At 36.6% G+C, this 11,152-nt stretch overlaps 2 protein-coding genes across 7 annotated transcripts in view; one reads left to right on the plus strand and one right to left on the minus strand.

The window, feature by feature from the left end:
* The window catches only part of taok3a (TAO kinase 3a), a 58,865-nt gene extending 58,412 nt beyond the window's left edge, over positions 1-453 (minus strand). For 2 of the 5 annotated variants that reach the window (XM_055039317.1, XM_055039318.1), the window contains exon 1: positions 273-453. The gene's annotated coding sequence lies outside the window, so the exon portion shown is untranslated. Of the gene's footprint in view, positions 1-26; positions 162-272 lie in introns of those variants that run through there. The other 3 variants (XM_055039322.1, XM_055039320.1, XM_055039321.1) reach the window with 2 other exon arrangements.
* A 1,305-nt stretch (positions 454-1,758) lies between these two features.
* On the plus strand, positions 1,759-10,859 carry suds3 (SDS3 homolog, SIN3A corepressor complex component). Of its 2 annotated transcripts, none has more exons than XM_055039859.1 (12): positions 1,759-1,957; positions 4,199-4,268; positions 4,356-4,411; positions 4,795-4,866; positions 5,529-5,548; positions 5,644-5,800; positions 6,192-6,287; positions 6,392-6,453; positions 6,557-6,578; positions 7,276-7,381; positions 8,196-8,280; positions 9,904-10,859. In XM_055039859.1, exons 1-12 carry the CDS (start codon positions 1,846-1,848, stop codon positions 10,000-10,002), a joined length of 957 nt encoding a protein of 318 aa, XP_054895834.1. In that variant the 5' UTR covers positions 1,759-1,845; the 3' UTR covers positions 10,003-10,859. The 2 variants fall into 2 exon arrangements, with proteins under 2 accessions (XP_054895834.1, XP_054895835.1); XM_055039860.1 differs by lacking the exon at positions 1,759-1,957 and adding an exon at positions 2,800-3,478.
* Positions 10,860-11,152: the final 293 nt, after the last annotated feature.

The following is an 11,152-nucleotide window of genomic DNA, read 5'->3' on the forward strand; positions in this document are numbered from 1 at the left end:
CTGGTGTCTGTGTGTTACCTACTCACCACCTCTGAGTGGACTGACGTTCAGACAACAAGCCGAAGCAAAAACCAAAACGACGGTGACCGTCTCTAACTCCAATGTACTCAATAAGATCCACTTTTTTAAAAAAAAAACCCTCTGACATTTAGCTACAGTAGCTTAGCCGCTGACACGAGAGGAAGTGTCAGTTCAGTTTGAGAGCGCGAGGCTTTAGCGCAAGCTGTTAACTGACAAACGGTGGCAACATCAAAGAGGGGAAAGCCGCTCACCTTTTGTGAAAGTCGTCCAGGTTAAGAAAGAAGAAGAAAGAAAGAAAAAAGATAATGCGTACTTTAGAAAGTGTTTAGTCCGACTTTGAAGATGTCGGTGCGACTTCGCGAAGTGCTGTCAGTTGGTCTAGACTTCCTGAATGACGGAGCCGCGGGAGAGCAGAACAACCCCTCGCTCGTGTTTGACAGTTACTTTGACAGGCAGGCGGAAATAAAGTTGCCTGCTGAGTGGACCGCAGGAGGATGTGCGCCTTACAGGCTCTGGGTTTCTTTGTTAACAAGTTATTTTTTTCCTAATATATTTATACATTACTGAGATGTTCTGTGCTCGTTTAACAAGATCAAATGCACATATTCTGGCGTTAGAGTGGAGTTGCTTTAACGAAAACAAAATTGTCCCTCCCTTAAAATAAACGATCAGAAAACTTGCACCTTATTTTCTTTGCGAATCATTAAAGATGCATGGTCTGAGTCATACCCGATTCTGTTGCAACTCCAGGAAAGAAACAATATATACTCGATGCAATGCTGCCATCTGCTGTTGTAAGTTAAGTTTTTTTTTTCTTTTGTCCTCATAACGAAGAACTGTGTGTATAGCATTACTTAAAGTAAATGTAATTATCCAAGAAATAACTCAAGAATTTGTCAAAAGGCCACTCAATTATTTTTTATTAATTTAAAAAGAATGTATTTAAATTAACAAAACCATTACGTTTTCTGCAACTTTGTATTTTAAAGGCTGCAATAAAAAGAAAAGAAGAAAAAAAAATTACTTTGAATGAAGGGAGAGTCAAAATAACATCCAGGCTCAATCTGAAGCTGGTGATGTGTCTTCTGTTTTTAATCACACCAAACTTGACAGTGATCTAGCCAAATTAAAGTTATTAAAATGTGCTGATAGTAACCGATCCATAAGAGTTTCCCAACTCTTTGAATGAGCGTTGTGACCCAGTTTTTTCACCGGAAAGTATTATTCTTCGTTAACAAACGTAGGTAAATTCTGCAAACAATAGTTGTGCTGCATCGCTAAGTAAAAGCCAATTGAAAGTGACAAAAGACTCTCACTTAAACTATATATTTCCACCTGTTAGATATGGTAACAGTTGTGATGTGTGCGTTGTATATTTAAATATAGAAATGTGACTTTCATAATCAAAACTAGTAGCAAAATCAGGCAATGAATCGTTTGGGAACCGAAAAAGTTAGTTCCCGTTGGTAGCTGAGCCAAACTATTTGAATCTCAAAAATTAAACGGAGTTCCCATTTTATAATCGGCACTTTGGTCGTTTGCATAGATTCCAGTGCTCTTGAAACAATTAATAAAAATATTATTTCTGTCAATCGTAAGTTTTTATGAAACACAGTTTGACTTTTATTAACTTAAATTATTAAATACAAGCAATGTATGCCGATATTATTTTATTGTTTTTATTTTTTTACAGAAATTGTGTACAGGCATATACGTGGACAGCATGGCATACAGAGGTCCTGCCAATTGTAGGCGCAGTTTCAAGAAGCCTGCAAAACACAAATCGATTGTTTATTTCATGTTTGTTTACATCCACGCGGATAAATGGCTTCCACTTTGATTTCTCCTATGGTGGATTATTACAACGATGAAGAGGAACTCGACAGCGTGGATGACGATGATGACCGGAGTTTCAGGGGAAGAGACTCAGAAGAAGGTAACGTTCAAAGGAATCCTGAGCAACACATTAACTGTCGGGCTCCGTCTAGTCTTTGGAAAAGAAACGGAAATGAGCGGTTCTTGCAGAAATGTAGCTATAAGCATCTCAAGCCAGGCATTTCAAGAGACTACTTTTGCTCATAGGTGTTTTAACTTACAAGGTGCGATTTGCTTCAGGGTAAATGTTGCCTTTCGTTCACAAAGCTAGTGACATCAACAACGATTTGTTTGTACAGTAACTCGCTAGCGTGCCCTTTCAAACTATAGACTCCACCCAGATGACTATTAGCAACAAAAAAGTGGGTGGTTTCCATGCTTGAGACAATTTTCCTTCCACTACAAGTTTTATACTCGACAGTAAGAATGGAAAACCCATTCAGGAAATTTAGACGATGAGCACTTAGGTAGTGTGTAAGTTTATTAAGGTTGGTTATTTAATAATAAAGACTTGTTTAGCGGAAATGTATTTCACAGTTAAAAGACTGGACTGAAAATATTTAATTCAACATAAAATATCAGGAAAAATATGTATTTATTTTGGTTAGAATAACGTGAAATTTTCGTAAAGGAAAGATTTAAATTCAATAAATCCTGCTCAGGAAATATGATGAATGCTTTCGAACCAGAAACTTGACTTTTCAATCTTGTTGCATTTTCATAAAGAGGAGAAAAACATATCCTTCAGTATTTGATCTGGTGATCACAGAGATTAACTTCAGTTAGTTAATCTCAGTTAGGTTGGTATTTCATTAATAATAAGTATTTATTAGATATACAAGCTTTTTTTCCCGACTGAGTGTGAGGTCTCCGTCAGAATCATTCTGACGGATTTTGATTTCTTTTTCTCCCTAAAGAGCTGTATGTCATAATAGGACAATTGAGAAAATGTACTGCAACGTTTTATAGAGGCATGTGTCCTGAACAAATATCAGATTTTTGTTCAACTCGTAAAAATGTGTAGGGGGAATTAGATGTTGTTGGTTTATGAACTGAAAATGTTGCAAGTTTTGTTGCATCAATCAATAGGATAAAGCTATTGTACATAATAATGAGAAAAAAAGAAAATACTTTACGATCTCGTGCTGAACGATTGGTGTATCTTTAATGTATTCATATGAAAATAAATGAAAAAACAACTTTAGGATATTCTGTCACACAATTTTTTAACAACGTTGTAACTACTGTCTCGCCCCGTATGAGACGAATCTATCAACCGATGTAATGGGAAGCTGTATTCCAAGATGGGGAATTTTACGGGATAAACTTTTTTCATTCATTGCCATATCTGTGATCATTTATTTCCTCCCTCCCTCCCCAGTAGCTTTTGCTCATGATAAGCTCTGATAATTAGGCAGCCACTGAGCTCGGTGACGTTAGCTGTGAGCGCTGACAGGTTGGCCCTGCCTGCTGTGTCCACTGCTGTGCCCTTTTCACACTCCTCACTCAGACCAGACGGATTGCGGTAGATCTCTATTAAAGCAAGGCAAGAAACAAAACGAGGCGATGACAACACTACAAGGTTCGCTAGTCCTCTGAAACTAACCTCCAGACGAACAGCTTGGTTTATTTTATGTAGTTTTGCTCCTTCTGATGTGTTTCTGATGTCCTTGTGAGCTACAGCCGGGTTACTCTTCCAACAGCAGACGGAGCTAACTTCAGCTAGCACACAAAGGCTAACTGAAAATGAAACTTGCTGTGTCAGCTTAACTTGGCCTTTTTTTCTTTCTTTTCTTTCCGTCTGTTGGGATAAAAACGAACCGATTCTATTCGCCTCTTGACTGTAAACTTTGCTTCTAAGTTTGACACGACGCTTAGCATCGGTGAAAAACGTTAGCGTCCTTTTTTTTTGAGAAACCGGTGGACTGACAGCACCACTAACAGCAGCTGATAATCACCCGATGCCGCAAATGCTAAAAGTTTTAAATAACACGGAATGTTATTGATGATGTCGGTTGATTAAACTCACTGAGATGAGCTTCTGGTTTTATCCACAACGTCATTGTTTAGCTGAACTTTTTCTCGTGTTGTTTCACAAATGTGGACGTGATCTCCATTCAAACACATCCGAGGGCATCCTAAGAAAAGGGTGTTCACCATTACCTCACTAGTGCCACGCACGTTCTTTCATCTGCCTAAGACAACCATAGCGATCACGCTGACAAAACTCCTGAAATATGTGTGTTAAACTTTAATTTAGACTTCAGTATTCTAGTTCAGTTCCTGTCCTTCTTGCTTCCAGACACAGAAGATGCCAGTGAAACAGATCTTGCCAAACATGATGAGGAGGACTATGTGGAAATCAAGGAACAGTAAGAGAATTACCCTTTCTTGCTACAAGTTTAGATTACAAGTTTCTTTTTCTATGATTATGACCTGTATCATTTATTTCTTTGCAGAATGTACCAGGATAAACTGGCCTCATTAAAAAGACAGCTGCAGCAGCTGCAGGAAGGTAGCAAATAAAGTATTGATTTTCAGTAAATGTCAGAAAGCAAGTGCATTCTATCTATGTTTAGTTTGATGACATTTGAATATGAGAAATAATTATCTTGTCTGCCTTTTGTTTATGAATACTCACTGTTTCTGAGCTGCTGACTGCTGTTTACAGTTCTGTATTCACACCAGCTGCTCCCACAGAGTACTTTGAGTTCAGACTGAAACTATTGTTGAATGTTTTGTGCTTTTTTGTTGCTTTTTGAAATGTAGAGTTTATTGTTTCAAAGTCACAAAAGTCCAAGGTTCAGTTTTCCACAGAATGAATTAAAACAGCCAGTAAGATGAGGGATAACACAGAAAGACGGAGTTCAGATTTTTTATTTTTTTTTGTTCTTGCAGGTACTCTGCAGGAATATCAGAAAAGGATGAAGAAGTTGGACCAGCAGTACAAAGAGAGACTTCGAAATGCAGGCAAGAACACGATGCGTTTTAATGTAGATGCATCCATATTCAGAGGAGGTTACTGTAAGTTTTGGAGTAATCTGTACTGTAGTGGGTGTTTTACCTGAATGTCCACCAGGATATGAACCAAATCATGTTGAAGTAATGTAGGATGAGTTTTTCTCTTAAAAGGTGGGAAAAATGTTTGCCAGTCACAACAATCTACGTATAATAAGTGGTCATGTAAAATTTGTACTAGTTCAGATGTGAGTTAGCATTTTTATGATGTTGCTGTTAGACAAGAAGATTATGTATTTCCTGCCTTGGGAATGTCTTTCATCAGTAAATGTTTATTGTCAGTAATAGTTCACATTTGGATAACTTTTCATATGATGGGAAATATGCAATATAAAATAGTGAAAACTATTCCTGAAGAATCAAGATCAGCTGATCTACTCAGCAGGTTGATGCAATCAGCATCCTACAGCAACATAAATTCACTTTGGTTTTCAGTAGTTCTTACTTCATGAATTTCTTTTGATTCAAAATATTCTATATTTTCTTTGATGGAAACATGATTAATATTTCACAACACAACAAGGAAACAATATCAATCCATAAAGTTTTGAGCCTGATCAGATACTGGAGATTGAAATTAAGTATGATCTTTTTTTTCTTATTTTTCTTTATAGAGCTGTTTCTTCACCTGGAGGTAAGTAGATTTGATGGAAAAAAGCAGGTTTTGTATTTTTATTTTTCCCTTCAGTTAAAAGGTAAACGTGGTTACGGTCTGTTTAATTTCTGCAGACAGAACAGGTGGAGAGGAACTACATAAAAGAAAAGAAGGCAGCGGTGAAGGAGTTTGATGATAAAAAAGTTGAACTGAAAGAAAACCTAATCGCAGAGCTGGAGGAAAAGAAAAAGATGATTGAGAATGAGAAGTTAACAATGGAGCTAACAGGTGGTAAGGAAACATGAATATGTTTGTTAATTAAGAATTGAAATACTGGTAGATAAAATTCATATGTAGAGTGAGTTTAGACCATTTCGATGGTCTAACCTGGAGCTTTCGAGCTTGTACTTTAGAGTACCACTGGTTACCCAGAGTACAGCAGCAGTAGAATAAATGAGCTTCTGATAGCATCACATTCAGCATTTTTTAATCCTGTTTTATGACATTTTGATTTAAATAAGATGGTTCCACATCACCCAGAATACATTACTATGATAGGAACTCAAATCTCTATAGAGCATTAAGGAAGCCAGATAAATGCAATCACAGCTGGCATATTTTAGAACAAATCATAGTTGAAAATGTATAATGATTATAATATAATGTTTTCTGTCATTAACAGACTCGATGGAGGTGAAACCCATCATGACGAGGAAGCTGAGGAGGCGACCCAATGATCCAGTCCCAATCCCAGACAAGCGAAGAAAACCGGCACCAGATATCCTTCCATGAACTCTGTACAATTAGCTACATATGAATATCGGTCCATGTATTGAAATTCATCTTTAAAATGCAAGAACTGTCTACCTTGACTCTTCAAACCTCAGCTAAATTATTTATTAACAGATGACCAGATAATGGAAGACCTAAGAACACTTAATAAGGTTTGTACTTCTGTTCTCACAGAAGTTCTAACATAAATTTTTTGTGTTCATAAAATTGATTTCAAATATTTTTCATCACTTCTTTTTTTTTTTTTTTTAACAGCTAAAGTCACCGAAACGACCAGGTACGTCAGAGCTCATCTTCAATGGCTAAGTTTTATTTTAAGGGAACTGCTTGATATTTATTGTAGTACAAAACATTTTCCATCTCCAGTTCTTCTGATTTTCCTTGTCACACGTCCATGTCAATATCAAACATTTTCTAAATTCAAACAAAAACCTGAATAAAGACAAAATTCAGTTTTTAAATGTTTTACTATCAATTGCAGAATTGTTTTAATTCAGTCACATTGGAATTTCAATGATTGATGTGGGTTATGTTTAAAATCATGTCCCTCCTTGTCAATAATAACTTTTTTTGGGTTTCAACTATACCACTCTAAAACCTTCATTATGCAGTACATATTGCCAATGTCTGGTGGGAAAAGGAGAGGCTTTCTGCTTGGTTAGGTTTTATGAATTCCAACGTATAAAATGGAGGAAGTGAATGTGGAAGACATTAGTATAAAATAAGGATTTTTATTCCCATAACAGCATATTAAGGGTCAAGCAAAGCAAGCTCTTGATTAAGTCAATTTTATTGTTTGCTTGACTAAAATATATTCAATTTGGAACAATTTAAAAGAGATTGTTATGGTTTTTCTTTACTGGCTTCGCATCCAGTTAAGAAACTGAAGCCCCTCAACAAAAGCAGATATAGCTGATTTTATAGCTGAGTTTTCTGTGTGTTTGTAATGTTTCTGATTGTGTCACCATGTCCAGTGTCTCCTTCGTCTCCTGAGCATGTTCCCTCCGCTCCCATGGAGAACCCCTCCCAGCGTTACGAGGCCCGCATTGAGGAAGGGAAACTTTACTACGATAAAAGATGGTGAGATTTTATCTCTGTTGTCAGAGAAAGCATGACTGTGTTTTTTAGGATGGAATTTAAGTTGCTCACGTGTTACATCTGCCACCACTAGATGGACCCATTGTTACGTGTTTGGTCTTCAATGCACGTTTTCAAGTTGCTGAAAACCGTATCAGTTTTTACTGAATGTATACCAATGCTTGAATCAAATATAAACATGAAAAACCTCCTCTTGGGCAATGCGTCTGCATAGCAACCAATGTTGCACTCTCCTTTGATTTATATGCAAAGATAATAAGAATCCTTGACCAGACTCAGCCCTGACACCCTTCTGTTTGAGAGTGGAGGTCTGAATCAGAAATGTCAGAACATCTATTCCTTTCAAAGGCGAAGGAGATAATAGAATTCTGCCCTATTAGCTGCTGCCGTAGCCAGAGAAAGTTGAGAGGAGCAAGTTGTGAGGTGCAAGCTGTGTCCCTTTGAAGGCGAAGTCTCATTTATTCGCGGCTGAAGAAGACATCGACAACAGAAAGCTGTCTCAAAAGCGCCACAGGGAGATGCATGCATCATTATTCTTCAGTAGACTCTTGATCAAATATTTTCAGCACCAATCTGTTCCTCTTGCTCCGCTTTGTCCGTTGACAGTTTGGAACCAGTTTGGAAATATCCAGACTTTTTGGGTGGATGTTTTAATCCAATTATCTAGTTGGTGCTTTCTCAGGATAAATGTGGTTTGTTTAGGTCAGGGGTAGGTCAAAACTACTTTTGCAACTTTTTGTTGTCTCCTTCCTTGACTATGACTGAGTCAAATCAATGTTTTTTTTTAATGGGACAGGTACCATAAAAGTCAAGCCATTTACCTGGAATCAAAGGATAACACAAAGATTAGCTGCGTCATCAGCTCAGTTGGGACCAATGAGGTAAGTTAAATTTATTCATGTTATTAGTGCACTTAACTCTTTGATTAAGTTACATTTACTTTGTGATCATTAAAACTTTTTTAGTACAAGAATAACTAATTGACTTTAGTGTTGCATGTACAAGTCAGTACAATCTGCTTGATTAGCCCTGCTCACTTGGTGTTTTATTTGTAATTTAGGTCAAATGCTAATGCAAATTTCTAATCTTGTTATCTGGCAGCTGCTATGGCTTTAAGAGCTGATGAAATGCTTTATGTTCTTTATGACTAACTGAAGCAATAGATTTGAAATGAACAAGGAAAGTTTCAAATCTAGGGCAGCCTTTATAGCTGAGATGTAAAGCGTTGTCGACAGTGATTTGATTGGCTGATTAGTTGAATTGGTTGCATCCTTTAAACATGCAGGTGTTGGTAGTTAAAAAGCAACTCTGCTCCAGTGTTATGTATTTACAAAAATTATTTTTTTCTGTGTGAAGACAATTTGCTTGACAATTCTCTTAGTGGAAAGTTATGAACTTACTTTCCACTAATTTCATAAGACTCGAAATGAGCCATTTTATTCATCATCACCTATATTAAACCTATATCAACTTCTATAATTTTACATAAAGTAACATAGTAAATGAACTTAGTTCATTTACTACATTATTTCAGCTCAATCTCAAGTGAATACAAATACACACCAGAAATGACACTAAAATGAATCCAAAATGGAAAGGCTTTGTTTGCTCACCATGACTGAGCTTGTTGAACCACCTTTAGCAGCATCAGTCTCTCTGATTCTTCTGGTGCTCTTTTGGCCTTTCTACTTTTCTTTTGAAGAATCTTGAATTAATGAGTTACAACAACATTTAATTTCCAATTGGGTCATTAAAGTATTTTGTAATTGAAATCATCACTCCTCCAACTCGGTGCTTGCTGAGTCGTTCTGTGACTTATAGTCAAGAAACTGTGGTGTCTCCTCTCTACTGGCAAATTAATGTCAGGCTACCATATCCTACTTGAATAGAACAAGCTATAACATTGAACATGCTAACCTTCTTTGGCAATTTCTCTGAACCGTGCACTCTGACCTTGAGAAAGATTTGCCAGATCCTCTGCTCCTGGGAGGATGGGCAACTACCTTTTCTGAGGTCTTCTTTTTTTAAAACTGTTAACTTTAACCCACAGCTGTTGTCTACATACCAACACACAGCAAAATCAGATGCTTTTACAGTTGTGGTATCTCTCAGTGATGATTGATAAAACAGTGGCATTTGATGATCAGCATCCAACTCCTACTTTTTCTTTCCAATTCTAAGAAAGCAACAAAAGTGAACTTGGTTTTCCCATGACTACAAATTATTTTGAATTTAGCTTTGTGTTATATTTAGAAACTACTACAATTGTGGGATCAGTTTTTTGTAATTTTGAGGTTAAATCTTGAATCAAGATCAGGCTATTTTCATTTTACTATATAAAAGTTTAGCTTGACCACAAACCAGCACTGTTAGGAATGTAACACTAAAACTTGGAAATGTTGGAAAGGCATTTGTAGTGTTATGCCTGAACAAAACAATCATTACAACCTTTCATGACATTGATAAATGACAAGTCTTCCTTTCCTTCTGTGTTCGCTGTCCAGATTTGGGTGAGGAAGACGAGTGACAGTACAAAGATGAGGATCTACCTAGGACAGCTGCAGAGAGGAACATTTGTCATCCGTCGACGGTCTGCTGCGTGAAATGTTCGCCGGCTCTGCCCTACCCAACCCCATCTGTTCATTTATTTGTCCCGCCCTCTTACCGCCAACTCATTCAATCATCCACTCTCTTCCTTGTTGGTGCATTTTCAGTTTTACCATGTGGCTTTTTTTATTTGTACCTAATATTGTCATATACACTACCCCGATTTTCGAAATAAAATATAGTTGCAGGATTTCAAAGCTCTTTTTTTTTTTTTTTTTTGTCTTTTAAAACGCTTACTTATTTCCTGTATTATTGTGACTATGTACCATGTTTGTGTAACCATTTTGAATTTATTTTTGCTTTTTATGCAAAGCAGTTAAAACACATTTTCCAAAATTGGTAACTGTTTGCCAACTGAATCTGCTGTGTTAATTGTAACAGAGGTATGACCCACCCACCTAAATTAGTCGTTTTCAAGAATATCCCTGTTGGAATGGTAAACAAAAACTGCTTGTTGTACAGATACTTACAGTATAAGTAATTTGTTACATTTCCAAGTGGATGAGAAGAGGGAAATCTGGGCCTCTCTGCGTAGGCTGCTGCATCCATGACCCAACACTGGATAAGGAGAAGATAATGGATGGATTGTTATGTATACTGAACTTGTTTTTTGTCTCTTGTAAAAAAGAAATTTATTTTGTCATTTAATGTCACCTTCTCCATGTGTGAACAGTCTGGAATAAGCTGTGTTGGCATGTGGATTTCAGGTGATTCACTTATTTTTTGTTTTATTAAAATGATTTTGCTTTTTAATAATTTTAAGAAGGGTCTCTGATTTAATGATGGTGTATTACTTCAGGTCACTGTGAAGTATTTTGTACCAACAATAAATGACACTCCTTAAGTACCTTTAGTTACTGTTTAATGATTGGAGATGTGTCTCCATTATATAATCAAGTAATTTGACATTTCATAAATAAATTTGATTAAGAAACATGCCATTTTGAGAAAAAAATAACTTGTTTTTAATAAAGTTTTGGCACTAGGATGAGGTGGCTTTTTGGCCATATTGAAAATGCAAAACTGCAACACTTTATCAGTGTCACACAAATCACATGACCAACAACTGGATGTTGCCACTGGTACAAACCATGAAGAAGATGGAGGATTATGGTGTGGCATATTTTTTAATGTCATTGCAGAAAC

The sequence above is a fragment of the Poeciliopsis prolifica genome, unplaced genomic scaffold (assembly GCF_027474105.1).
Source record: "Poeciliopsis prolifica strain line A6 unplaced genomic scaffold, Auburn_PproV2 SCAFFOLD014, whole genome shotgun sequence".
NCBI classification, from domain to species: domain Eukaryota; kingdom Metazoa; phylum Chordata; class Actinopteri; order Cyprinodontiformes; family Poeciliidae; genus Poeciliopsis; species Poeciliopsis prolifica.

Bases quoted from the DNA above. Each gene is read 5' to 3' on its own strand.
- suds3 (XM_055039859.1), top strand. From the start codon at position 1,846: ATGGCTTCCACTTTGATTTCTCCTATGGTGGATTATTACAACGATGAA. The intron at 6,454-6,556 runs GTTTGTACTTCT...TTTTTTTAACAG, and splicing joins ACCTAAGAACACTTAATAAG to CTAAAGTCACCGAAACGACC. The intron at 6,579-7,275 runs GTACGTCAGAGC...CACCATGTCCAG, and splicing joins AAAGTCACCGAAACGACCAG to TGTCTCCTTCGTCTCCTGAG.